We start from the raw sequence: 23,590 nt of genomic DNA, 5'->3' as shown, positions 1-23,590 counted from the left end.
CTGCTCCCTGATTGAGGCTGTGGCCCAAGGGGGAGGGGGAGGGGAGGGAGGGGCCCCGGCCATGATGGGGCCCACCCAGGCCTGGATCCTGGGGTCTCGAGCCAGAAGCAGATGGCCCCCACTGAGAAGGGCTGGGCCATTTCTCAGGGCTGTCACTGCAGGGAGACCCAGGCCTGGCTCAGGGGGAGGCGCCTCAGACACGGGGAGCACAAGGCTCTGTGTGTGTCAGAGACCGAGAGAGAGACAGAGACGGAAAGAGACACGAGAGATAAGAGACAGAGAGAGAGAGAGACATTAAAGAGCGAGATGGCAGAGACAGGGACGCGGAGATAGGGCAGACCCAGAGCCCCGCGCGGGCCGTCTCTGTCCCAGGCCGTGCATGTGTGTAATTAGTGCACGCCGTCTCCCCGCCGGGCGGCCTGTGATTAGCGGCCCTGTCAGCCTGCCAGGGCCAAGCAGTGACGGCGGCTGCCAGCAGGGACCGCAGCGCTGCCCCGCCCCCACCCGCCGCCTTCCTGTAAGAGACCGGGGCCTCCCCGTGATCGGAAACATCTGGGGCGTTGAGCAAACCGTGGGGGAGAGCAGGGGGGCAGGCAGACACATGGGGATGGGGAGACGGGGGTGGGGAGGCCAGCCCGGCGGGAGCTGCCCCTGGCCCAGGCCTCCTCGGGAAGGAGGGGAGCAGAGGCCGAAGCCTCCGGCCCGGGGTCAGCCGCCCAACCTCCAGGCCCAGAGGGACTGTCGGCTTGTGGGGCCCATGGGGACAGAATGACCCCCTTCTCTTTGAACCTTTTTGCCCATTCCCATGTCTGCCTCCCGGGGGGGGACTCTCTTGTCCCTTGTGTGCCAGCACCTGGCACTAGATGGTGCCCAGCACACAGTAGGTGCTTCACCAGCACTTGTGGATGGAGGTCAAGAGCAAGCCGGAGACAGGAAGCCAGAGCCGGCGACGACTCCCACAACCCCGGGCCGCCATCCACCCTCCCCCGGCGGCTCTGTGGCCAGGCTGCGCCAGGCCTGGGGTGGAGTCCGCTCCCGGGGTTCACTGCTGGGTCAGGCATCTCTTCAGCACCGGCTCCCGTAGGCCAGAGAAGGGGGAAGGCCCAGGGCCAACCCAACCCTACTGCCGCTGCCAGGACGGCTGACCCCTGCCCCAGGGCCCCGGACATCCTGCCCTCCTCCTGTGCTCCGGCTGACCCCTGCCCGAGACGCCCGCCCCCAGACAGCTCAGCCTCTTCCCAGCCTCCGTGCCAGCAGGTCCCCCCCTTCTCCCCCCACCACAGGGCCCGGGCCCTCACCTGGATGATGGCAGGCAAGGCCAGCTCTGGGAAGCCGATGGCGCAGGCCTGGCTGTGCAGGTACTCCAAGGTCAGGTCGTAGAGCTGCTCCACCAGGCCGTCCTACAGGGAGGAGACAGGCTTAGCGCCCCCAGGAGGCGGGCAAGCAGCGGCCCTGGCCAGGGGCAGGGAGGAGGCCCGAGGCCTCCAGGCCCTTCTCACAGGCCCCTGGGAGCCACCTCCGGCCTCTCCCTCCAACGCCTTGTTCTCCTAACAGCAGCCCGGAGCTGGGGCAGTTTCTCCAGTGGGGGTGGGGTGGGGGGGTGCTCCTGATGGCCCCGAGCCTGTCTCAGTGGCAGGAAGCTCTTTTAGCTCTTGGGGCCAGGGGGAGACTGTGGCTCCCACCACAAGCTCCGCCCTCAGTCTCCCCAGCGGGCCCACACATGAGCACCCATCTCCAAGCTGGGAAGACTTGAGCAGCCGGCCCGTCAGGCCGGGGACCAGCAAGCCCCAGGCTCTGAGAGCGGCCCAGGCAGCCTCTGCTCACCGGCCTCCACCAGCAGCCCCTGGCAGGGCCGGAGGGATGGGGCTGGAGCTGGCAGACCCCACCTGGAAGCCGCTCTTCCCCAGCGGATCCCCGGATCCCTGGCTCCTAATGGACATCGAGGCAGGTCCCTTGTCCCTGGCAGAGCCCCCCACGGCTGACATTCGGGGCAAGGTCCCCCCATTTTCAAGGCCCAGGGCTATCCCATGAGCTTGGCTTCCTGGAGGGGCTCCTCTGGCCTGGCTCAGGGCCGAGCACCCGGACATGGAGCCCATCACGCGGCAACGATCCCGCTGGCTCTGTTCGCTGCCCACCTGGAGGCCACGGGCCTCCTCCTCCGCGGCTGCCGTCCGGTCCCGCCCGTCCTTCTGTGCTTGATTTCCCCGCTCCCGCCCCCCTTACCCGGTACGCCTTCTCCTGCAGGTTGACGTTGGACAGCTTCAGGATGACGGCAAAGTTGATGGGCTTGGCACTCATGCGTCCGGGCTTCTTGTTGAAATCCACTTGGTGGAAGATCTGCAACGTGACCGAGTGCCTCTTTTTAGAACTCGAGGTGGGTTCTGACCCGGGAGCTGCCCAGGCCGTGGCTGGCACTCTGCCCACTCAGTTGCCCTGTGCAAGAGCCCATCAAGTGCCCACTGGCTCTGGGGTGCCCATCACTGCCTCCAGTCCTCGGCAGTCCCTGTGACTCGGAGCTCGGAAGCTTCCTCCCATGGGGCCTCCTCTAGGTCCTCAGTCCTGGGTTTCTCTTGCCAGCCTGGCCATGTGCCCACAAAACAGACTCCAACCCCCCAAATGCCCACCATGCCCACTTGGGGGGCTAAGCACGCCAGGGACAATGGGAGCTCCAACAGCGTCAGAGAACCCTGCCTGGCCCCTAGAAACCTTGCCATTGCTGTCCCGGGGGGTGCCAGTGCCCGTCACTAGCATGGAGAACAGTGGGTCAGGTGTCCACGTGCCCACTGGCCTGGCCTGGCACTGAGCTAACACCTCACCACCCAGAGGGAGAGACTGAGGCTGGTCGTGGCAGGGCCGCCGGGCTCTGGAGCCAGACCCAGCAAGCCCCACCTCACCTCACTGGCCCAGGAGTCCCGGAGCACGCGCTGCTCTCAGGAGGGGCTCACAATGACCCCACGACCCCCAGGAAAGCTGGAGGTGCTGGGCGGGCAGGGGACCCAAATCCAAACTGTGCCCGGACATTCGCTAACAATGGGACCCTGGGCAAGTCATGAATGTCGGGCTAGCTCAGTTTCCTCATCTGTAAAATGGGGGGGACAGCTAGGGGATCCAGCAAAAAGCAGAGCTCAGCATCCCAGCGGCCCAGGAGAGGAAAGGACTAGGGGGAGGGGGAGAGGAACAGCCTCTGACCTCCCCCACCTCCACCGAGGACCAGCTGGGGGCTCGGGAGACTTTCTCGGCAGCTTGTGGAAATAAAAAATTAAACGTCCCCTCCTGGAGAATCAATGCTACAAACCTTATTAGCCACGATCAAGTTTTTCGTCCAAATGGCATCGATCGCCCAAGTTGCCGCGCCACAGGCAGCGGCTGACCCACAGACAGGGCCACCCCCCCCCCCATGTCCCCAGCCTCAGGCTGATACAGTCTCAGGGTCACCGGGGAAGGAATGGAGGGGGGGGAAGAGAGAGGAAAGAAGGGGGGAAGGAGGAAGGGAGCTGGGGAGGGGTTTGGGGGTTCCAGGGCCAAGCCCATGACCCAGCCAGCACAATGGGGCGCTTCCCCCTGCTGGGCCCGCCTGGGCGACTGAATCTCCCCTGCTGAATCTAAGTCTCACAATCCTCTAGCACTAAGGAAACGAAGGCCAAGGGGGAACCCTGGAGCAGGAACACATGTGCCAGGTGGGGCACAGCCCACTGCACCACACTGCCTGGCACGCTCTGAGCTGACCAGCTTGGGGGCCGGACCCTCAGGAAGGAGAGGAGTCCGCCACTGTGGGGGGGGGGTAGAAAGAGGAGCCAGCAACTGGCTGCAGAGTGGGGTGGGCTGCAGAGGAGGAGGGAGCCCCCAGCAAGACCCCCAGCCGCGCTCCCCCTGGGGCCGCTCCTGCCAGACTCTAAATGAAAAGCAGCCCGATTAATAATGCATCGATCCCAGAGCCGCGGCTCTGCCCTTCCTCCCGCTGCGGCTGAGCCTTCGGGCTTGGGGGGAGGAGGAGGAGGAGGAGGAGGGGGAAGCAGAGGGAGGGTCCCCACACCAGGTGCCCGGGCGGGGGTGACGGCGGATGTGGCGGGCGGCTGTGCCCTGTGGTGCTTGCTGGGAGCCCTGAGACCGGCAGGGCGGGGGCCCTGCCCGTCTAGGCGTCAGGGAGAGACGGGGCCCCAGGGAGCTTGTGGCCAGAGGAGCCGGGCCCGGGCCTGGGGCAGGAGCAGGAGCAGCAGCGGCGGCCCCCCCGCGGGGAGGATGTGGTTCCCGCCGGACGTTTACAGCGCGAAACCACAAGGGCCGGAGCCTCGGCAGAAGCGATGGGGGAGTCTGGGGTTTGGTCGGCCTACTCGCCCCCGCCCTCCTTCCTTCGCCTGGCAGCGTGCCCGGCCTGTGCGCAGGGGCCCTGGGAGAGGCCCCGAAGCGTGGGGAGCAGCAGGAGCCCCACAGGCAGGCACAGGGAGGAGCCGCCACCAGTGCGGCCCAATGGAAACAAAGGGACTTCTTGGGGTCACCACACCCCGATCCTGTCTGGGTGGGACAGCGGCCTCCAGGGTGCCACGGGTGGGGGGGCACCTGACACGCCTCTCTGGGGGCTCTGCACCGGGGCCCCCGACGCCCAACTAGGAGACCTGGCAAAGGCAGCACAGCCTTGAACAGACTTCTGACCATGTGAGGGCAGCAAGCACGAGCTGGGTCTGCCCCCTGGCACCCGCATCTCTGCCCATGGGTGTTCCCCGCACGTGCCCACCACCCCTGGGCTCTTGTGGCTGATGACCAGAGCTGGGGTGCCCGGGTCCGGCTGCCCGCACTTAGGGCACACATGCCCATGGCAGCGTCCGCGGGGCCCAGGCAAACTCACCTCCAGGATGAAGGGCAGGACGGGGATGAAGGTGCCGGTGCTCTCGGAGAGCAGCGTCAGGGCCCGCACGCAGTGCATCCGCAGCGGGTAGAAGCGGGCCGTGGGGACCAGCCTGGGCATGGGAAACCAGAGTCAGGGTGGGGGTCCCCCCACTTCTGCCCTTCCCAGGGGAGCTAGGAGCCCTCAGAGGACACCGGTCCATTTTCCAGAGGAGGAAACTGAGGCCAGCGGGGGAGATGAACCCTGAAGATCAGGCCCCCACTTCCAGGAAAGAGCAGAATCACCCCCTTAACCTTTGCCCTGCAGCTCCCACCTGGGGGAAGGGGAGCCTTGAAACTCCTCCAGAGGCTCCCTGCCCTCCCCCCCTTCCCCTTTCCTTCCTACATTTTTAATGCCCTTTCCAGGCCAGAGAGGAAAGAGGGGAGGGGGCCAGGAGGGGGCTCCCCCAGGCACCCGCCGCCCTCCTTATCTGGCAGAAGCATGTTCCCAATTCTGCCCTGCCTGGAGCCATGCGGGACATCCGCCTCCCCTCCCCCACTGGGCCCCACTCAGTGCCTCCTGCTGGGGAGCAGCGCCACCTCCTGGCCAATGAGGGAGATGCACCCAGTGCACAGGGAGCCCAGCAGGGCCAGGAATTGGTGCACACAGAGGCAGCTCCGGAGCACCGCACATGCACACACAAGCACCACCTGTATATACATCCCACGTGCACAGCCACATGTGTGCACATATGCATGCACCGCACACCCCCTGTATTCACATACATACACCACCTATATACATATACATGTCACCCGTATACACTCAGCACACTGCACACCCCCTATATACACATGCCACCTGTATACACACAGCACACCCCCTGTATACACATACACACGCCACCTGTATACACACAGCACACTGCACACCCCCTATATACACATGCCACCTGTATACACACAGTACACCCCCTGTATACACACAGCACACCCCCTGTATACACACAGCACACCCCCTGTATACCCATACACACGCCACCTGTATACACATACCACATGTATGCACATGGCCCAGAGCGCTCTGCTCCCGCATTTGCCCCTCCCTGGCACACAGAGGCTGCTGCCTCCTGTCAGGGCCTCACCCTCCCTTCCATGGGCTCCTTGGATTCTCTGACCCTCCCTCATCTGGCCTCCAGGGTCTCAGCTGGGGCCCTGCCTGCCTCAGTTTCCTCCTCCATAAAACAAGTAGGGAGCCGGCTGGCCTTTGGGGCCCCTCCTGGCTCCCTGGCCCAGGGCCAATCTTGGGCCTGCCCAAGGTGCCGGAGGAAGGGAGCCCCCCCACCCCTCAGACTGTGGGCTCCCGGGACCCCAAGGTTCTCATGAATATGCAAATAAAACAGAATCAGACAGTCTCCATTAGTTTGGGTGGGGCAGCACCACAGCAGGGGAGGGGCCACAAGGGCCAGGGCTGGAAGGGCTCTCACCCCCCTCCCTTGTCCCGGGGCAGCGGCCCTGACCAGCCCAGGGAGGGCTCTGTGGGGGCCCCCTCCCCACCCTGCCCCCGCCCGGCGCCGTACTTGATGCAGCCGATGATGACCTGGGTCAGCGGGTAGATGAGCGGCTGCAGGACCTCGCTGGGGTGGATGGTGCTCAGGACGCGGCACCACAGGTAGAGGCAGTGCACGTACTGCCAGTTGTACACGGACTGGTGGGTCTCCTGGGACCAGAAGAGAGGGGCTGGGACCGGCAGTCCTGAGGAAGCCCCTGGTGCTCTCCCACAACCCTCCTCCCCCGAGGCCGCCCCGCACCTTCTTGTTCATGGTCATGGCGTTGCGCAGGTGGATGGCGAGCTGGCGGATGTAGAGGAAGGCGTGCTGGTAGGAGAGGGAGGGGTCCAGCGCGCACATCTCCGTCAGCGAGCGCTGCATGAAGTTGATCATGGGGAGCACGTTGGGCGACGTGAATTTGGAGTTCCTCACGTAGGAGATGTACATTTGCTGCAAGGGGAAGGAGGCAGTCATGGAGGGGGGACCCAGTCCAGCCTCTTGTTGTCCACACCAAACTGGGGCCCGGGGCCCTCCCTCCCCTGACCCCATCTGCCCACAGGAAGGAGGGGCTACAGAGGCCGACTCACCCTCACCCACTTGCCCCAGAGGGCCCCAGGGCTTGTCCCCAGGAACCACCCACTCCGTCCCTCCTGGCTACAAGACCTGGGCCAGGCCACTGCCCCCTCAATAAAGCAAGGGGTCTGGGCCAACGGAACCGAGGTCCCTGGGGGCTTTAGACCTGAGACCCCTGGGCCCCGGAGAGTCACCTTGAGAACGGGGCTCAGGAAGGGGTCTTTCTTGTGGCGGCAGACTTTGTTGATGACGAGGAAGGCCAGCACCCGCACCGTCTCCTCGCCCGTGCTCCACAGCAAGACCATCCTCTGGAGGAGAGGGGGCAGGTAAGGGAGAGGCGCGGGGGAGGGCAGGAGCCACCGCAGGGTTCCCCACTGCAGCCTCCTTGGGTTTGCCCAAGGACATCATCCCCAACCAGACTGGGCCTTGCTCGGGGACTTTGGGGTGAAGGGGTTAATGATGATCACCTCTTCCACGCCAGCCCCCAAAATCCCGAACCCCCTGCGCTCAACGCTGTGCTCCCAGAGGATGGAGGCCTGCTGACAGCCATCCACAGTCCTCCCCACAGCTGTCGATAGTCTTCCCTACTCCTCCCCACCGGAAGGCTGAGACGACACACTGGGGAGCCCCCAACACACACACACACACACACACACACACACACACACACACACACACACACACACACACACACGCAAGTTCTCACGGGGACCTGGACCTGCCTCCCCAAAGCCCCAAGTCCCTAAGACCTGAAGCTTCCCATCAAACGTGGGTGTCTCCCCCCCACTGCACCCACAGAACGCAGGGCTCCCTCTTCTCCATTGGGTGCCATGAGGGAGCCGGCCCACTCCCCAGCTCACCACCCCCTCACCCCGCCTCCCAGTCCCCCCGGTCCTCCCCTCACTCTCAGCTGCCTGCTTGACTCGGGCCCTGTAACATATTCCTCCCCTGAGCCCCAAGAGGGCCGTGCTCTAGCACTGGCTGTTAGCACACCCTGAGCAATCATGGCGTCCAACGGTCCAGCGCAAGGAGGGCACGGGGGACGGCGGGAGACGGGAGGCCCAGCCATGCATTATGCATGGGCTGTGGCTGCAGAAGGGCAGTGGCTCCTGGAGGAGCTCCTCAGGGAGCCAGGGCCTGACAGGAGTGGGCCTGTCACCAGCCTGGCCCATGAGGTGTGTGTGTGTGTGTGGGGGGGGGGTCCAGGAGGCCTAGGGTGGGGGGGTTAGAGGGATTCAGGGGGCCCAGGGGGTCCGGGCTGGCCAGGCTCCTCTCTGTGCACTGGAGGACCTTGTCCAGGGGCCAAGTGGCTCACAGGTTTCTTTCCTACATTACTCCTAGCCAGCCTCAGACAACGACTACTGCAGCCTGTCCCAGAAGGCTGCCCCCCCCCCCAACGGGGGCACTGGCTACAAGGCTCTGGAGGGGGTCTTAACTCCCTCCTCCAGCCCAGGCCCAGAGCCTTACCTTGAGCAGTACCCGGCACTGCTTGGGGAAGGTGAGATAATAAGGGACAATGGCGTTGATGTGCTGGAGGACGGCGGTGGCCACGGACGCCTCGGTCAGGCAAGACACCAGCTGCGGGGGAGAAAGAGCGGGAGATCAGAGCAGACCTGAGAAAGCCCCCGGGTTCTAGGAGCCTGCAAAAGCGCAGGGGAGGCGGGGGCCCCAGACCCCTCCCCGGTACCTGGATGACGGAGTTCAGATACGACTTGACATCGAGCCGCAGTTTGGTCCAAAGGGGGCTGCTGGATGGCTGCACCAGCCTGCAAGAGAGAGGGCGTCAGCATGAGCCCCTGGGGAGGCTCAGGTCCCGAGTGTGAGTCTTGGCTCGGAGTCTCCCTCCCCTCAGGCTGCTCCCCTTCCCCACAGCTACGTGTGAGTGCATTTAGAACATGTGTCTCCTATCCAGACACAAAGCAGACATGTGTACAATCACACACGTGTGTACTGCGGCATTATCTGTGTGTTTGCACCACCTGTCCCGTGAGAACGCAAGCTCCCAAGAGCAGACATTCTTGTTCTTCTGTTACCACAAAGTATCAGCCAGAACACAACACAGGTGCTTAATAAATGCTTGCTGAATGTATCCTCAGCTCTCAGCAATGTGTGGCACACCACAGGTATTTAATAAATGCCTCTCTCTTGGCCTCAGGCTCTATTTTTCCTCTCAAAGCCTCAGTTTCTTCATATGTACAATGGAGACAAACATTGGGCTTTCCCTACCCCAAGAGGGGGCGGCTTTGGAATCTTCGAGACCCAAGATCCTGGGACGCATCTCTTCATGTTACTACTATACAGGGAACCCTGGACGCCATCTACACTAGCTGGGCTCCGAAGTATGACTTGTCTTTTGTGGGCAGGGGGGAGAACACGAGAGAAGGGGAGATAGGGAGCACCAGCCCTGCAACCAGGGGGTCCTGAGTTCAAATCTGACTCTGGACACCTGATGCTGATTGTGTAGCTCTGGCAGGTCACTCGAAACCGACTGCGTCACAAAAAAAGGAAAAGAAGAGAAGAGCAAAGAGAAAGTCAGACATTGTGCTAGAATGCACGCTGCAGAAAAAAAAGAAAAAGGGGAGGAAGGAGGACAGGAAACGAGGAGACAGAACTCGGTGCCCACAGCTGCCGCGCCTTGAGAACCAACCACGAAGCAGATGGAACACCGAGCGACTCTGGCCCAGTCTTGGGACACAAAACAAAGCCCCAAAGCAGCAGCGTTTTGAAAAGCCGCCACCCATGTCCGGTGGCAGGAGCCACAAGGGAGAGTCTGCTCCAACCCAAGACATGAAACCAAACGCCCGGAAGCCGTCCTGCTCGGGCAAACTCCGGAGCCTGGCAAGGCTCTTCAGAAGCAGGAACAAATTCTGGAGCATGAGTGCCGAGGACGTGGGCGGAGACCTTCCATGCCCAGACAACCCAGAGGGTCTGTCTCGCTGGGCCAGAGCAGGGTCCTGCACAGGCCACAGGTGACAAGCCAGAGGCCAGCTGGACAGGGGGATGACAGGGCCCGTGTAAAGGACTAGAGGAGCAAGAAAAGAGTGGAGTTATGAAAGAATCCGGCCATTCTGGAGAGCAATTTGGAACTATGCCCAAAAAGTTATCAAACTGTGCATACCCTTTGATCCAGCATTGCTACTACTGGGCTTATATCCCAAAGAAATACTAAAGAAGGGAAAGGGACCTGTATGTGCCAAAATGTTTGTGGCAGCTCTTTTTGTAGCGGCTAGAAACTGGAAGATGAATGGATGTCCATCAGTTGGAGAATGGTTGGGTAAATTGTGGTATATGAAGGTTATGGAATATTATTGTTCTGTAAGAAATGACCAGCAGGATGAATTCAGAAAGGCTTGGAGAGACTGACAGGAACTGATGCTGAGTGAAATGAACAGAACCAGAAGATCACTGTACACTTCAACAACGATACCGTATGAAGATGTATTCTGATGGAAGTGGATATCTTCAACATAAAGAAGATCCAACTTTCTACCCAGGTTACTTAGACCTTCGGAATCCAATACTTAACGTGCAACAAGAAAATAGGATTTACCCACATATATTGTATCTAGGTTATACTGTAACACATGTAAAATGTATGGGATTGCCTGTCATCTAGTGGAGAGAGTAGAGGGAGGGAGGGGAAAATTTTGAAAAATGAATACAACGGATAATGTTTAAAAAAAAAAATTACTCATGCATATGTACTGTCAATTTTTTTTTAATTTTATAATTATAAAATTTAAAAAAAAAAAAGAAAAAAGAAAAACTGCATTTTGCTAAAATGTACCATAGCCAATGAAGTGATATCAGTGCTAATCTATATGCACCAAATGATACAGCAACCAGGTTTCTTAAAGAAAAAGTTAAATGGCTCACGAGAGGAAACAGACAATAAAACAATATGGGAGACCTCAACTTTCTCTTCTAACTATATAAATCTTTCAAAAACAAAACCAACCAAAAAAACACCTTTTGTGTTTTTATATAAATATGTACTTAAATAGAGAATTTTTAAAAAGTTACTTATGACAGACCTCTAAAAAAAAAATGAATGGGAATAGAAAGGAATACACCTTTTTCTCAGCAATACATGGCACCTACACAAAAAAGAACTATATGACTTAACATATTTAACATGTATGACACTACTTGCCATCTAGGGGAGGAGGTGGAGGGAAGGAGGGAAAAAGTTGGAACAGAAGTTTTTGCAAGGGTCAATGTTGAAAAATTATCTATGCATATGTTTTGTCAATAAAAAGCAATAATAAAAACATAAATAAATAAGATATTAGAAAAAAAAGAATTATGTTGGAGCATAAAAACCTCACAAGGAAATGCAGAAATACCATATGCATCTTTTTCAGATAATAATACAACAATTACATTCAACAAAAGGCTATGGAAACACAGATTAAAAATTAATTGAAAATTAATTAAATCCTAAAGAATGAGTGGGTTAAAGAAACACATTCACAGAAACAATCATTTCATTAAAGAGAATGACAATAAAACAAGATACCAAAATTTATGGGATGTGGCCAAAAAAGTACTTAGTACTCAGAGGAAAATTTATATCTCTAAATGCTTATATCAATAAAATAGAGAAAGAACATATCAATGAATTGGATATGCCACCAGACAAACTAGAAAAAAGAAGAAACTTTAAATTCTCCCATTAAATATCAATCCTGAAATTCAAATAGTAATAATGAAAATAATTTTGAAATAATAAAATTGTAAGAAAGCCATCGAACTAACTGGTAAAAATAAGAGGTGGTTTTATGAAAAAGATAATAAAATAAACCATTGGTTAATTTGATTTAAAAAAATAAGAAAAAAAGAAAACCAAATTATCAATATCAAAAAATGAAAAGTGAATTCACTGTCAACAAAGATGAAATTAAAACCATTATCAGATGTTTTGCCCAATTACATACCAACAAAGCTAATAATTTAAGTGAAATGGAAGAATATTTAAAATTTAAATTGCCCAGATTAACAGAAGAGCAAAAAAATACTTAAATAACAGATCTTAGATAAAGAAATTGAAGAAGCCATCAATACTCTCTAAGAAAAAATTTCCAGCATCAGTCCCAAGTAAATACTATATTCAAGTCCAATACTATACAGACTTTTTGGAAAAATAGACGTAGGTGTCCTGCCAGATTTCTTTCTTTTTTTCCCCTCAGGCTGGGGTTAAGTGACTTGCCCAGGGTCACACAGATAGGAAGTGTTAAGTGTCTGAGACCAAATTTGAACTCAGGTCCTCCTGAATTCAGGGCTGGTGCTCTATCCACTGCGCCACCTAGCTGCCCCCAGATTTCTTCTCCTAACTTAAATATAGTATTGATTGATACCTAACCTAGGAAAAGCAAAACCACAGAAGGAAAACTGTAGACAAATTTCCCTAACAAATACTGACTTAAAAATCTTAACTAAAAGATTAGGGGGATTAGAGCAATATATCACAGAGATCATACACTATGACCAGGAATGCAGGGGTGGTTCAATATTCAGAAAACTATCAGCATAGTTGACGATATCAATAAGAAAAACAACAAAAATCATATTATGATCTCAACAGATATAGAAAAATCTTCTGACAAAATACAATACTCATTCTTAAAAATACCAGGAAAGATAGGAATAAGTGAACTTTCCTTAAAATTATAAAAATAAATTCCTATTAAATTATAAAATCGTAAGTAGTGTATTTCAAAAACCACCATCAAACATTAGCTACAACAGGAATAAGCTGCAAGCCTTTCCAATAAGATCAGGAGTGAATCAAAAATGCATATTATCATTTCTATTACTCAACACTATACTAGAAATCCTAGTTATGGCAATAGTAATAAGACAGGAAAAAAAAAGAAAAAGGAATCATAATGGGAAATGAGGAAACAAAACTATCACTCATCACTCCTAGATGATATGATGGTGTATCACCTAAAAACCACTTGAAATAACTACCTTTAGCAAAGTTTCTATATGTAAAATAAAGCCCCATAAATTTTTATATATTATCAACAAAGTCCAGCAGCAAGAGATAGAAAAATTAATTTAAAATAACTACAAACCATAAAAAATACTTGGGAGTTTCCCAGGCAAGACAAACCCAGGAACTATAAGAATACAATTATAAAACACTTCATACAAATAAAGCCAGATCTAAACAATTGGTAAAATATCAGTTGTTCGTGGGTAAGCTAAGCCAAAAGATAGAAATAACATTTCTGCCTAAACAATTTATTTAATACCAAACTACCAAAAATTATTTTATAGAAAAAATAACAAAATTCATCTGAAAAAGCAAAAAGTCAAGACTATCTAGAATGAAAATTCTTAATATGAATCAAGAAATGAAAAAAAAAATGAATGAAAATTTCATGAATGAAGTGAAATGAAAAAAATGAAAAAAAAAATGAAAGAAAAAGCCCCAGTAATATCGGATCTCAAAGTATAATACAAAACAGTAGTCATGAAAATAAATAAACTGTTACTGGTTAAGAAACAGAGTAGTGGATCAGTGGAATAGTACCCAATACATAGTAGTAAATCACCGCAGCTATCTAGTGTTTAATAAACTGAAAGACAAACTTTTCGGCCAAAAAATTCCTTTTTTGACAAAATCTGTTCGGAAAACTGTAAAGTGGTTTGGCCAGAAAGTAGACATAGGCCAACATTCTCACCAGATACAAAGATAAGATCAAAATGAATATATGATCTAGAGAAAAAGGGAGATACCAAAAGCAAATTAGGGGAACATGAAACAGTTAACCCATCAGATCTGTAGATAAGGAAGAATTTAGGACCAATCAAGATAGAGAACATTGTGGGAATAATATGGATAATTTAGATCACATTAAATTGAAAGGGTTTTGCACAAACCAAACCAACGCAGCCAAGATGTCAAGGGAAGCAGGAAACAGAAGGGGGAAGAGGGAGTTTATGTGTTAAATGTTTCTGTGTTTCTGTGTTAAATGCCTCATTTCTCAAATACAGAGAACTGAGCTAAACTTATAAAAATAGAAATCATTCCCCAACTGATAAATGATCAAAGGAAACAGTTTTCAGAAGAAGAGATCAAAGTGACCTATAGTGATATGAAAAAATACATTTCTTTGATGAGAAAAATGCCAATTAAAAGAACTCTGAAGTGTCACCTAACAGCTATCCGATTAGCTAACAGGGACAGAAAAAAAGACAAATGTCAGAGAGAACACGGGAAAACTGGACACTAATGGAGTTAGTGGAGTTGTGAACTGATCCAACCATTCTGAAGAGCAATTTGGAACTATGTCCAAAGGATTATAATATGGACATGTCCTTTGACTAATCAACACCAAAAGGTCTGAAAGCCAAAAGAGATCAAAGAAAAATATTTTTAGCATCTCTTTATATAGCAGCAAAAACTGGAAATTGAGGGGATGCCCGTCACCTGGAGGTTTGCTGAACAAATTACGGTATGTGAAAGTAATGGGATATTATTTCTATAAGAAATGATGAGCAAAAAGTTATTGAACTGTACATACTCTTTGACCCAGCAGTGTTTCTACTGTAATTATATCCCAAAGAGAAGGAGGGAAAGGGATTTGTATATGCAAAAATTTGTAGCAACCCTTTTCATAGTGGCCAGAAACTGGAAAATGAATGGATGCCCATCGGTTGGAGAATAATATAAAGGGCTGAAACTCTTTGAGTTAATGCACTGAGCTCGGAACAATTGAGCACTTAAGGCTAATTACCAATTGGACATTACTATATAAGAATATGCTTGGAAAATGGCCCTTCCCACTATCCTGTGCTGGCCTAATCGTTTGGTGTATCCAGAGAATTGTGGGAGGGACTAGGAGGTGCAGTGAGACTAGCCAGGGGTCACTTCTGGGTGGGAGATGAAGAGGTGAGGTCACAGAGATTCTTATTCCCTTCACTTCTACCACTAAAGACCAAGAATAAAGACCAAGGACTTTTGCTTCTCCTGACTCTGGCTGATTCTAAGGTATCCAAGGTGCAAACGCGGTCATCACAGAATGGCTGAATAAGTTATGGTATATTTGTTATGAAATATATTGTTCTAAAAGAAATGACCAGCAGGATGATTTCAGAGAGGCCTGGAGAGACTGACATGAACTGATGCTGAGTGAAATGAGCAGAATCAGATTATTGTACACGGCAACAAGATTATACGGTGATCAATTCTGATGGACGTGGCTCTCTTCAACAAAGAGATGACTCAAACCAGTTCCAATGGTCTTGTGATGGACAGAGCCATCTACACAGAGAGGACTGTGGGAACTGAGGGTGGAACACTACATAGCATTCTCACTCTGTTATTGTTTGTTTACGTATAATTTTTTTCTTATTTTTTTTCCCTTTTTGATCGGGTTTTTCTTGTGCAACAAGAGAATTGTATAAATATGTATGCATATATTGGATTTAGCTTAATTTTACCATGTTTAATATATATTATACTAGTTCCCATCTGGTGGGGTGTGGGGGAAGGGAGGGAAAATTAGAACATTAGGTTTTGCAAGGGCTAATGTTGAAGAATTATGCATACATATATTTTGAAAAATAAAAAATATTTCAAAAAAATCTGGACTTACATGAATTGATGCAAAGTGAAGTGAGTAGAACTAGGAGAACATTGTACACAATAACAGCAATGTTGTAACAGTAATCAGCTGTGAACGACTTAGCTATTCTCAACATACGATTCAAGACTATTCCCAAAAACATATGATGAAAAATGCTATCCTACCTCCAGAGAAAGAACTAATGAAGTCTGAATGCAGACCCAAAGCATGCCTTTTTAACTTTACTTTTCTTTCTTTTTTTTTTTTTAAAACTGCTTTCTTTCACAATGCGGCCAATAAGGAAATGTTTCACATGACTGAACATGTATAATCTGTAGAAAATTCCCTGTCTTCTCCAGAGGGGAAAGCAAAGGTGGAGAATCTTGAACTCAGATTTTTTTTTTTAAATTTTGTTAATAGCTTTTTATTTTCCAAAATACAAAGCTAGTTTTCAAGATTCATCCTTACACCTTGTATTCCAAATGTGTCTCCCTCCTTTTCTATTGGGAGTCTCCCTGGCAAGACTCCCTTCCTAGACAGCAAGTAACCCAATATATGTCGAACATGTGCAATTCTTCTATGTGTATTTCCACATTTAGTGTTCTAAATGAGAAAAATCAGATCAAAAAGAGGGGGATAAGAAAAATAACAAAAAACAAGCAAACAAGAAAAAGGTGACAATAATGTGTCGTGATCCACATTTCTCCGCAGCCTCCAGCTGCATGCAGATGGCGCTCTCTCTATCCCAAGTCTACTGGAACTGGGCCCAGTCAGTCACCTGATTGTTGGAAAGAGCCCTGTCCGTCAGTGGATCGTGACATGATCTTGTTGCCGTGTACAACATTCTCCTGGCACTTCATCTCACTTAACATCGGTTCGTGTAATCAGTTTTGAAATCATCACTTCTTATAGAACAATAACACTCCATTATACTCCCAAACTATAATGTGTTTAGCCAACGATGGGCACCCACTGTTTCCAGTGAAACTCAAAACTTAAAAAAATGGTTTTACAAGTAATTGGAAAAAAAACAAAACTTCCTACTTAAATAAACCAAAAGCGTCTGGCGCTCCCCGAGTCTTTCCGATGGCCATGGGCTGCCCGCAGGCTGGGCTACGGCTCTGACCTGGCTTTGCGGGACACTCGCCGTAGGGCTGCCTGTGGGTCCAAGGCCTGCCCTGAACTACCAGGGAGTTAAGAATCCAGTCATGGGCACGGGGCTACTGGCCCAGATGGTGCGAGCCAAGGTGGTGGAGGGAAGGGAGAAAGCAGAGCTTGAGCTGGATCTGGTGGGGGAGGGGGGGAGCCCAGTCGTTAACAGGACCCAGTGAGAGCCTGCCTCCCCTGCAAACACATTCCCTGAGGAAGAAAAACTAGAGTCCTTTTTACAGCCTTTGAGATTCTCAAAGCACTTTGTGCGTGTCTCTAACTTGGGTCTCCCTGCCCCCCAGGGCAAGGTTATAGTGCCCGTTTCACAGAAGAGCAAACCACCACTCTAGGAAGAAGTGCCAGAGGCAAGACTCTTCCCCCAGGTCTCTCCGCCCCTGAGCCCCCCACTGTGGCAGCCCACCCCCCACTGCAGCAGCCCCCCTTACTTTGTCCTATCCTTAGGTGGCTTCAGCTGCAGCAGCTTCTGGAGGCAGGGGAACAGGTCCCGAATGCAGAAGGTAATGATGGCATTGAACACTGCGGAGGCCGGGGGACATGCACAGTTAGGGGGCTCCTGGGCCTCCGTGACCAGCCCCCCTCCCCCACTCCACACAGGGCTCACCTGCACTGTCTGTAATCCGGAACTTGCTGGGCTCCTTGTGCTCCTTGTCCTCGTGGGTGGTGGACACGGCGGCCCGGAAGGCCTGCAGGATCTCGTGGAAGAGGCGTGGCGAGAGGTCCTTCTAGAAGTGGCAGGAAACAAGAGGTGTCACAGACCCGGGTGTGAGGGCGAGTGAGCTGGCCCCCTCACGCAGCCCCTCCTGGGCCAGGCCTCTGCTACACAAACACCCGCCCCCTGGGTCCCCCCAAACGCCCAGCTGGGGCCGGGATCAACTCCCTTTTACAGCTGGGTAAACTGAGGCAAACTGGAAGAAGTGGCCTGCCCAGGGAATGTCTGAGGCCAGACTGGAACTCAGGGCTCCCTCCTCTGGGTCTCAGAATGAGGGGAATGGGCTGGAGGACCTCAAAGGAGGATGGCATATGGGGAGGAACGTAAACTGGGCCTGGACACACAAGGTTCAGAGGCTGAGCTTATTGCGCCTCGAGGAGGCCAGAGCGGCCAGACCGGCCTCACACGGGGTTCTCAATGAGCCAGTCGGGTCCGGTCCCGACGTCCGCACCCAGAGAGGGCCGTGGGGGCCGAGTGTAGGTCACTACCTGTCACTCTCTGTTTGCACTGCCTGGTGTTCTCACTCTTCCTGTTGTTTGTTTGCATTTTTTTTTTCTCATTTTTTCCCTTTTTGATCTGATTTTTCTTGTGCAGCGCGATAATTATGGAAACATGCATATACATGCTGGACTTACTACATATATATGTATATATACATACATACATATATATATATATATATATATATATACATATATATATAAAACATGCTTAGCACATATTGGATTACTTGCCAATTAAAGGAGGGGGAGGAAATTTGGAACACAAGGTTTTACAAGGGTCAATGTTGGAAAATTATCCGTGTATGTTTTAGTTTTTTAATTTAAAAGCAAGTGATCCCATAAACAAATTAAAAGAACAGAAAACCCCCAAAACCAAGGGTGGTTCTGGCAGCTGCCTGGGGGAGTGTATGAGCCACAGCACGGATGTGGGAGATGGCACAGCTCTGGTGCAGAGCTGGGCCTCCATGGGCTTCATGTCTGTTGGGTTTAAGCCTCCCTGCCTCCCCTCACACTTCCTAGTGACTGAGCCTGGGTCTTGGATCCAAGGCTTGGGATGTGACACCTGCTGCCCAGGCCTATCAGCCCCTGCTCTTCAATGTCACTGTGGGATGGGGGGAGGGGAAGCCACCTGCTAGGATCACAAAGCCCAGGGACACGTGGGACGGAGAGAGAAGGCCTGAGCTCCGGGGTCGGAGGCAGGAGCCGCAGACAAGGGGAGTCTGAGCAGGGCTTTCCTGGCCTGCCCCCAGCCATCTCTGCTCTCCCTCCCACCCTCACCTTAGCTGACTCTTTCCACTGCTCCACCATCTTGAGGGTCAGTTTAGTCCGCTTGGATCGGCTCTTCCGTGTGCTCTGTTCCTCTTCCTCCTCCCCCTCTTCATCCTCACTGGCTTCCTGAATGCAGCAGGGCCAGTGATGAGCAGCAGCTCCCCAGCCCCAGGGCCCCCGCCACCCGGGGCCTTGCCCAAAAGGCAACTGGCCCTCCCAGCGGTGTCAGGGACAAATGGCGTCGAGACCAGCCCTGCAGCAGGCCCAGGGTTTTCCTAAGGCGGGTCCCACCTCCCCTCCTACTGTTTGGCCTGCGGCCTCCCCCGCCTCACCCCCCCCCCGCTCTGTGGCCCCCCACCTCCAGCTCCTCTGGGAGCGTGTGGAACTTCTCTTCCTCCTCCTCCTCGGAGCTGTCCGAGTCATCGAAGTTCAAGAGCGTCTGGTCATTTTCCTGGAGGAACTTATAGAACTCGGGATCCTTGTCCTTCAGCCTCGAGAGCTGGTCCTTGTGCTCAGACGCCTGGCCCTTCCTTAACTTCCTGGGGACAAGGGCAGCCGGGGTCAGCATGGCCACAGAGCAGAGGCTCATCGCTCTGCTGCCCAGCTAAGTGCCTCCCCCACGCCATACTTGGTGCCCAGATTCTGGGATTCAGCCCCTAACGGTTCAGTACAAAGGAGGTAACCCCCAAGGGGAAGCTCAGGACAGAAGGAGGAATCTGGGCTGAGGCTCAGAGGAAGCCTGCGGGTGCAGGGGAGAAGGGGCAGGAGCCCAGGCAGGGGAAAGCAGCACCAAGGCAGTGATGGGGGACAAAGCATGGCGGGGAACGGCTCCCGAAGAAGCCAGAAAGAAGGGACGCAGAGGCGGGGAGACAGTGCCCACAAAGAGGGCAAGGAGGAAAGCAGAGCTGAGAAGGGGGAGTGGAGCCAGAGAGGGAGGGTACCCCCAGCCAAACCACAGAGAACCCAGGTTCCGGGCGATCCAAGCATACCTCCCTCAGCTGTGAGATACATTACGGTATCCTGGAAACACTTGGAGCATCTGCGGGGAGCGCAGTTATTGGGGGGTGTCAGTCCAGGCTAGCTCCCCAGGATAGCACTAGAGGGAGCTAGCCTGGACTGACTCCTCCCAATAACCAATCCAGCAAGGTCCTCCGGCTGGCCGAGCAGACAAAGTAGAGAGGGCAGCCACGGGCTGCTAGGAGGAGGGGCTCATGGGGGCCCCAAAGGGTCAATCCTCCGCCAGCGCGGCCCCAGGCACCCAGGGAGAGGCATAGCCTCCGGGCGTAGGGAGGGGCCGCCGTCCTCAGCCCCCGGGGTAGCCAGCGCAGCCAAGGTCTTGGGGGTCGTGTCAAAAGCCTACCCAGGCACCCCATGAAGGGAAAGGGCAGAGAGATGCCTCCGGAAGGAGGGCCTGGTGACAAGAACGGCCCCTGGGGGGGCGGGCGGCTGCTGGCAGGTGCCCGTCTCCGGGGATCTGTGTGGGGCGGGTACCCATGTGTCCTGCGGGGGCCAGGCTGGACAATGGTCCCGAGCAGCCGGAGGAACGGCGAGCCAGCGTAGGGAGGGAGGGCAGTCACCCAGCACAAAATGTTACGGGAGAAAAACGGGCTGAACTAAGTAGAACAAAGTGGGGGGGGGTGCAAAGCCACAGACACCAGAACCCTACATGGTCAGAAGCAGAGGGGCCACCTGACAGATAAGGAAACTGAGGCTGACAGAGTGAGGATTGAGACTAGGACCCCAGACTCCAAATAGAGCATACTGCCCCTCACCACTAAAATCACTAAAAAGACTGAAAAAGCGGGGGGTTCAGAGCTGACTTTTCCAGCTTTGGAGAAAACCCCAAGCTGGAGCACCTACAGGGTGGCTGGTGAGCGCTGGGGCAGCGGCCCCGCTCAGGACAGAGCAGCCCGGGGAGCTTCCACTGTTCCCGACGGGGCGGAGCCTCAGAGATGCTCTGCCCAGCAGAGGTGCCTTGTGCGGGGGAGAACAGAGGGGGCTGCCGGGCGGCGGGCCTGCAAGCGCCCAAGAGCTGTTCGGCGGCGGCAGCCTGGAAGCCGCTCTGTGCTCTTTAGTCAACAGTTCAAGTTGATTGTCAATAATTTGGAAAAAAAAAAAAAAAGGCATTGGGCTATTTTCTCAAAGAGATCATAGCAGGTCACAGCAGCAGGATGTACCGGTAAGAGGAATTTCAGCAGAAACAAGTGTAGAATTTCACGTGTGGGTTTAAAAAACTTCACCCGTACGGGACATGGAAAGTGTGATTAGAAAGCAGTCTAAAAAAAAGATCTGGGGATTTTAGTGGACCCCCAGCTCACAGCGGAGTCATCACTGGGGCAGCAGAAAAAGCTAATGGGAGTCTTGGCTCCCGGGAGGAGGTAACAGGGAAACCGCATCCTGCCTTAATCAGAGCCCATCTACAGCTCTGGATGCCGTGGTTAGTGGCGAGCGTGCGGGGGTCACAATGAGCTAATAATGTAATAAATACGGTAACAGAGACAGGTCTCCACACTGGCCTCCTCAGGCAGACAGGCCCCAGAGCTGGCGGTGTCCCCCCTGCGGAGGCTTCAGGAAGGCCGGAAGGCCCCTTTTTAGGGCTGCTGAGAAAGGTGGGGGGGACTTGAGGTCATTTTGTCACCTCTTCCCGTCTCCTCAATCCCACGGCCTCTCAATGTCAGGTGACCTTTCTGCAGTTCTCAATGCCAGCTAAGGGCAGGCACTGGGCTGGGACGAGCGCCCAAGCCACGGCCTACGTGGCCCCCACTACCCTCTGCGGTGGCTGCAGAGCAAGGCCTTTCTCACCAAACTCGAGAAAACGGGCCGGGGTCTGAGTGTCTCCGATAAGCAGAACAAGTTGGGTCCCGATCCCCGTCAATCTCGGTGGCCGGGGAGGCCCATCCCCTCTGCCCACTTGTGACCGAGGGACCAAAGCCTCTCAAACTGTGGGCTGCAGCCCACATAGGGTCTCAGAAGTTGCCATGGCAACCGGGAGACTATGATTCATTACCGGTGTTTGATTTGCACACCTGCTTTTACATAAGGGAAACATTTCTCTGTGGGTGGAAAAAGCTTAAGCCCTGAAAGAAACCAAGGAAGCTTAATTGGGAGGGGGGAAGGGCGGGGAAGGAGGAGAACACACCACCCGTCCCCATCCTTTACTTTGGGGCTGGCCCTTCCTGGGCGCTGGGCTTCCTCTGGGGCGTCCCGGCGGCTGCCCGGCTCCGCGCTGCACCCGCGGGGGCCTCGTCCTCCTCCTCGGACCCGCTGTCGAGCTCCGAGTCAAAGCCGGAGGTGAGGAACTCGTCCACGCTCAGCTCGGCCAGCTTCCTGAAAAGAAAGGCGGACAGCCTGGGTCTGGCAGCCCCGCCCCCCGGCGCCCCGACCTCACCTGCGGAGCTCACCTCTGGCCGCCGAAGCGCGCCCTTAAACGTCTCTCCCTCGGGGCCCATTGTCATTGTCACCACCAGCCAGCGACGGTCCCCGCGGCCGCCACCTGCCGCCCCCCATCCCCCCATCGGCGGCGATACGGAAATGCTAACTAGCAAACGCCTTATTTCTTATAGCAAATAAACCAAGGAATGAACAAATCTATAAGTAAAGAGACAAAGCCACGCCCCTCCTCCCCTAGGCCTCCAGGCAGCTCTAGCTGGAGACCCTTCCCCTGAAGACCCCTCCCCTCCCCCAATCGCTTTGTAAGCTGGCAGACACTGCCCTTTTCTCCCGAAGCTTAGATCAGACGTAGAGACTTGCTGCGTCACTGGGCCTGAACGCTCCCCCCTCCCCCTTAAAAAAAAAAAAAAAAAAAAAAAACCCAGGCCCGAGGAGAAGGACTCGCCGGATCCCTGGGGAGCGGCATGGAGGACCTGCACCTCGGCCCCCGCGGCAGCTAGGGGGCGCCACCGAGCGCCAGACTCGGAGTCGGAAAGACTGGAATCCCAGCGCGTGCTAGCCGAAGGCCCGGCCCGAAAGTCCCGGAGGCGGGGGGGAAGGGGCTGCCTCGGTTTCCCCATCGAGGATGGCGGTGATCCCGGCAGCCGCCCGGGCCCCAATCTCTCACGGGCTCCATCGACTCTCGTTCCCCCCTTCCCCTCCCCCCAGGGAACGAGGAGCTGGGAGGCCGCGCTCCCGCGCCTGAATGTGAGCTGTCACCTCCCCCACGCCCGAGGCCGGGGCGCGCCCCTCTCCAGCCTCCGAAACCTTCGGCGAAACCGAAGCAGGGCCGGGGGGTAGGAAGGGGAGCCGGGGCTCCTCAGCGCCCGTCTGCTGCCGAGGCCCTCCCAGCCACGTATCCGCCACGGCGACCCCCCACGCCCCTCGCTACGTACCTCCGTCCCGCGCCGCGCGGCGGCTCCGCGACCCCCGCCATCATCCACGCTGCGCAGCGTGGGCTCCGCTTCCTCTCCCACCATGCCCTGCGCCTCGGGGCGGCTCCGCCCAGGCCCCGCCCCCTCGCCTGCCGAGGCTCTGCCTCCCTGCGTTGGCTCTCGGGTTCTCGAACGGCGCAGTAGCTGCTTATGAAGCGGGCGGGCAAGAGGAAAAACTGGCGAGGGAGGGGGGGGGGGGGTCCAGGAGCAAGGGAAATCCTGCGTGCTGGAGAGAGAGGAGGAGGGGAGGTCAGAGGGAAGAGAAGAGAGGGGAGAGAGGAGAAGAGGAAGGAGGGAGGAGGGAGGAGGGAAGGAGGACCTGGATTCGAATCGCCTTTGCCCAGTGTGATCTCCGCTGTCAGTTCTGCCTCAGTTTCCCCCTCTCTTAACTGTCCGGGTTAGAAGAGATGGCTTTCCCAGCCCTGAGTCTAGGAGCCTCGGCTTCCAGCAGCATCAGGGAACGAGGCATGTTTTCTCCCCCCCGCCCCCCGGCCCAGACTAAAAGTAATCGGGAGATGTTGACAACACAATAAATAAATAACAACGTGGGGGG

The 23,590-nt window shown here is 54.1% G+C and overlaps 1 protein-coding gene across 2 annotated transcripts in view; it reads right to left on the bottom strand.

Moving 5' to 3' along the window:
• The window catches only part of NOC2L (NOC2 like nucleolar associated transcriptional repressor), a 28,324-nt gene extending 5,186 nt beyond the window's left edge, over positions 1 to 23,138 (bottom strand). For both annotated transcript variants that reach the window (XR_012488622.1, XM_074306652.1), the window contains exons 1-14: positions 22,999 to 23,138; positions 21,833 to 22,000; positions 19,032 to 19,212; positions 18,683 to 18,799; positions 17,295 to 17,415; positions 17,119 to 17,209; positions 8,632 to 8,710; positions 8,412 to 8,522; positions 7,139 to 7,252; positions 6,633 to 6,821; positions 6,402 to 6,541; positions 4,844 to 4,955; positions 2,224 to 2,337; positions 1,299 to 1,400 (exon numbers count right to left, since the gene is read on the bottom strand). Coding sequence is in view for 1 of the 2 variants with exons in the window: in XM_074306652.1 (XP_074162753.1) it covers positions 1,299 to 1,400; positions 2,224 to 2,337; positions 4,844 to 4,955; positions 6,402 to 6,541; positions 6,633 to 6,821; positions 7,139 to 7,252; positions 8,412 to 8,522; positions 8,632 to 8,710; positions 17,119 to 17,209; positions 17,295 to 17,415; positions 18,683 to 18,799; positions 19,032 to 19,212; positions 21,833 to 22,000; positions 22,999 to 23,042 (1,683 nt within the window). In the remaining variant the exon portion in view is untranslated. The remainder of the gene's footprint in view (positions 1 to 1,298; positions 1,401 to 2,223; positions 2,338 to 4,843; positions 4,956 to 6,401; positions 6,542 to 6,632; positions 6,822 to 7,138; positions 7,253 to 8,411; positions 8,523 to 8,631; positions 8,711 to 17,118; positions 17,210 to 17,294; positions 17,416 to 18,682; positions 18,800 to 19,031; positions 19,213 to 21,832; positions 22,001 to 22,998) is intronic.
• Positions 23,139 to 23,590: the final 452 nt, after the last annotated feature.

Source organism: Sminthopsis crassicaudata, chromosome 3 (assembly GCF_048593235.1).
Source record: "Sminthopsis crassicaudata isolate SCR6 chromosome 3, ASM4859323v1, whole genome shotgun sequence".
NCBI classification, from domain to species: Eukaryota; Metazoa; Chordata; class Mammalia; order Dasyuromorphia; family Dasyuridae; genus Sminthopsis; species Sminthopsis crassicaudata.
The sequence above is the reverse complement of the archived record's forward strand: the minus strand, read 5'-3'. Positions and strand labels throughout refer to the sequence as shown.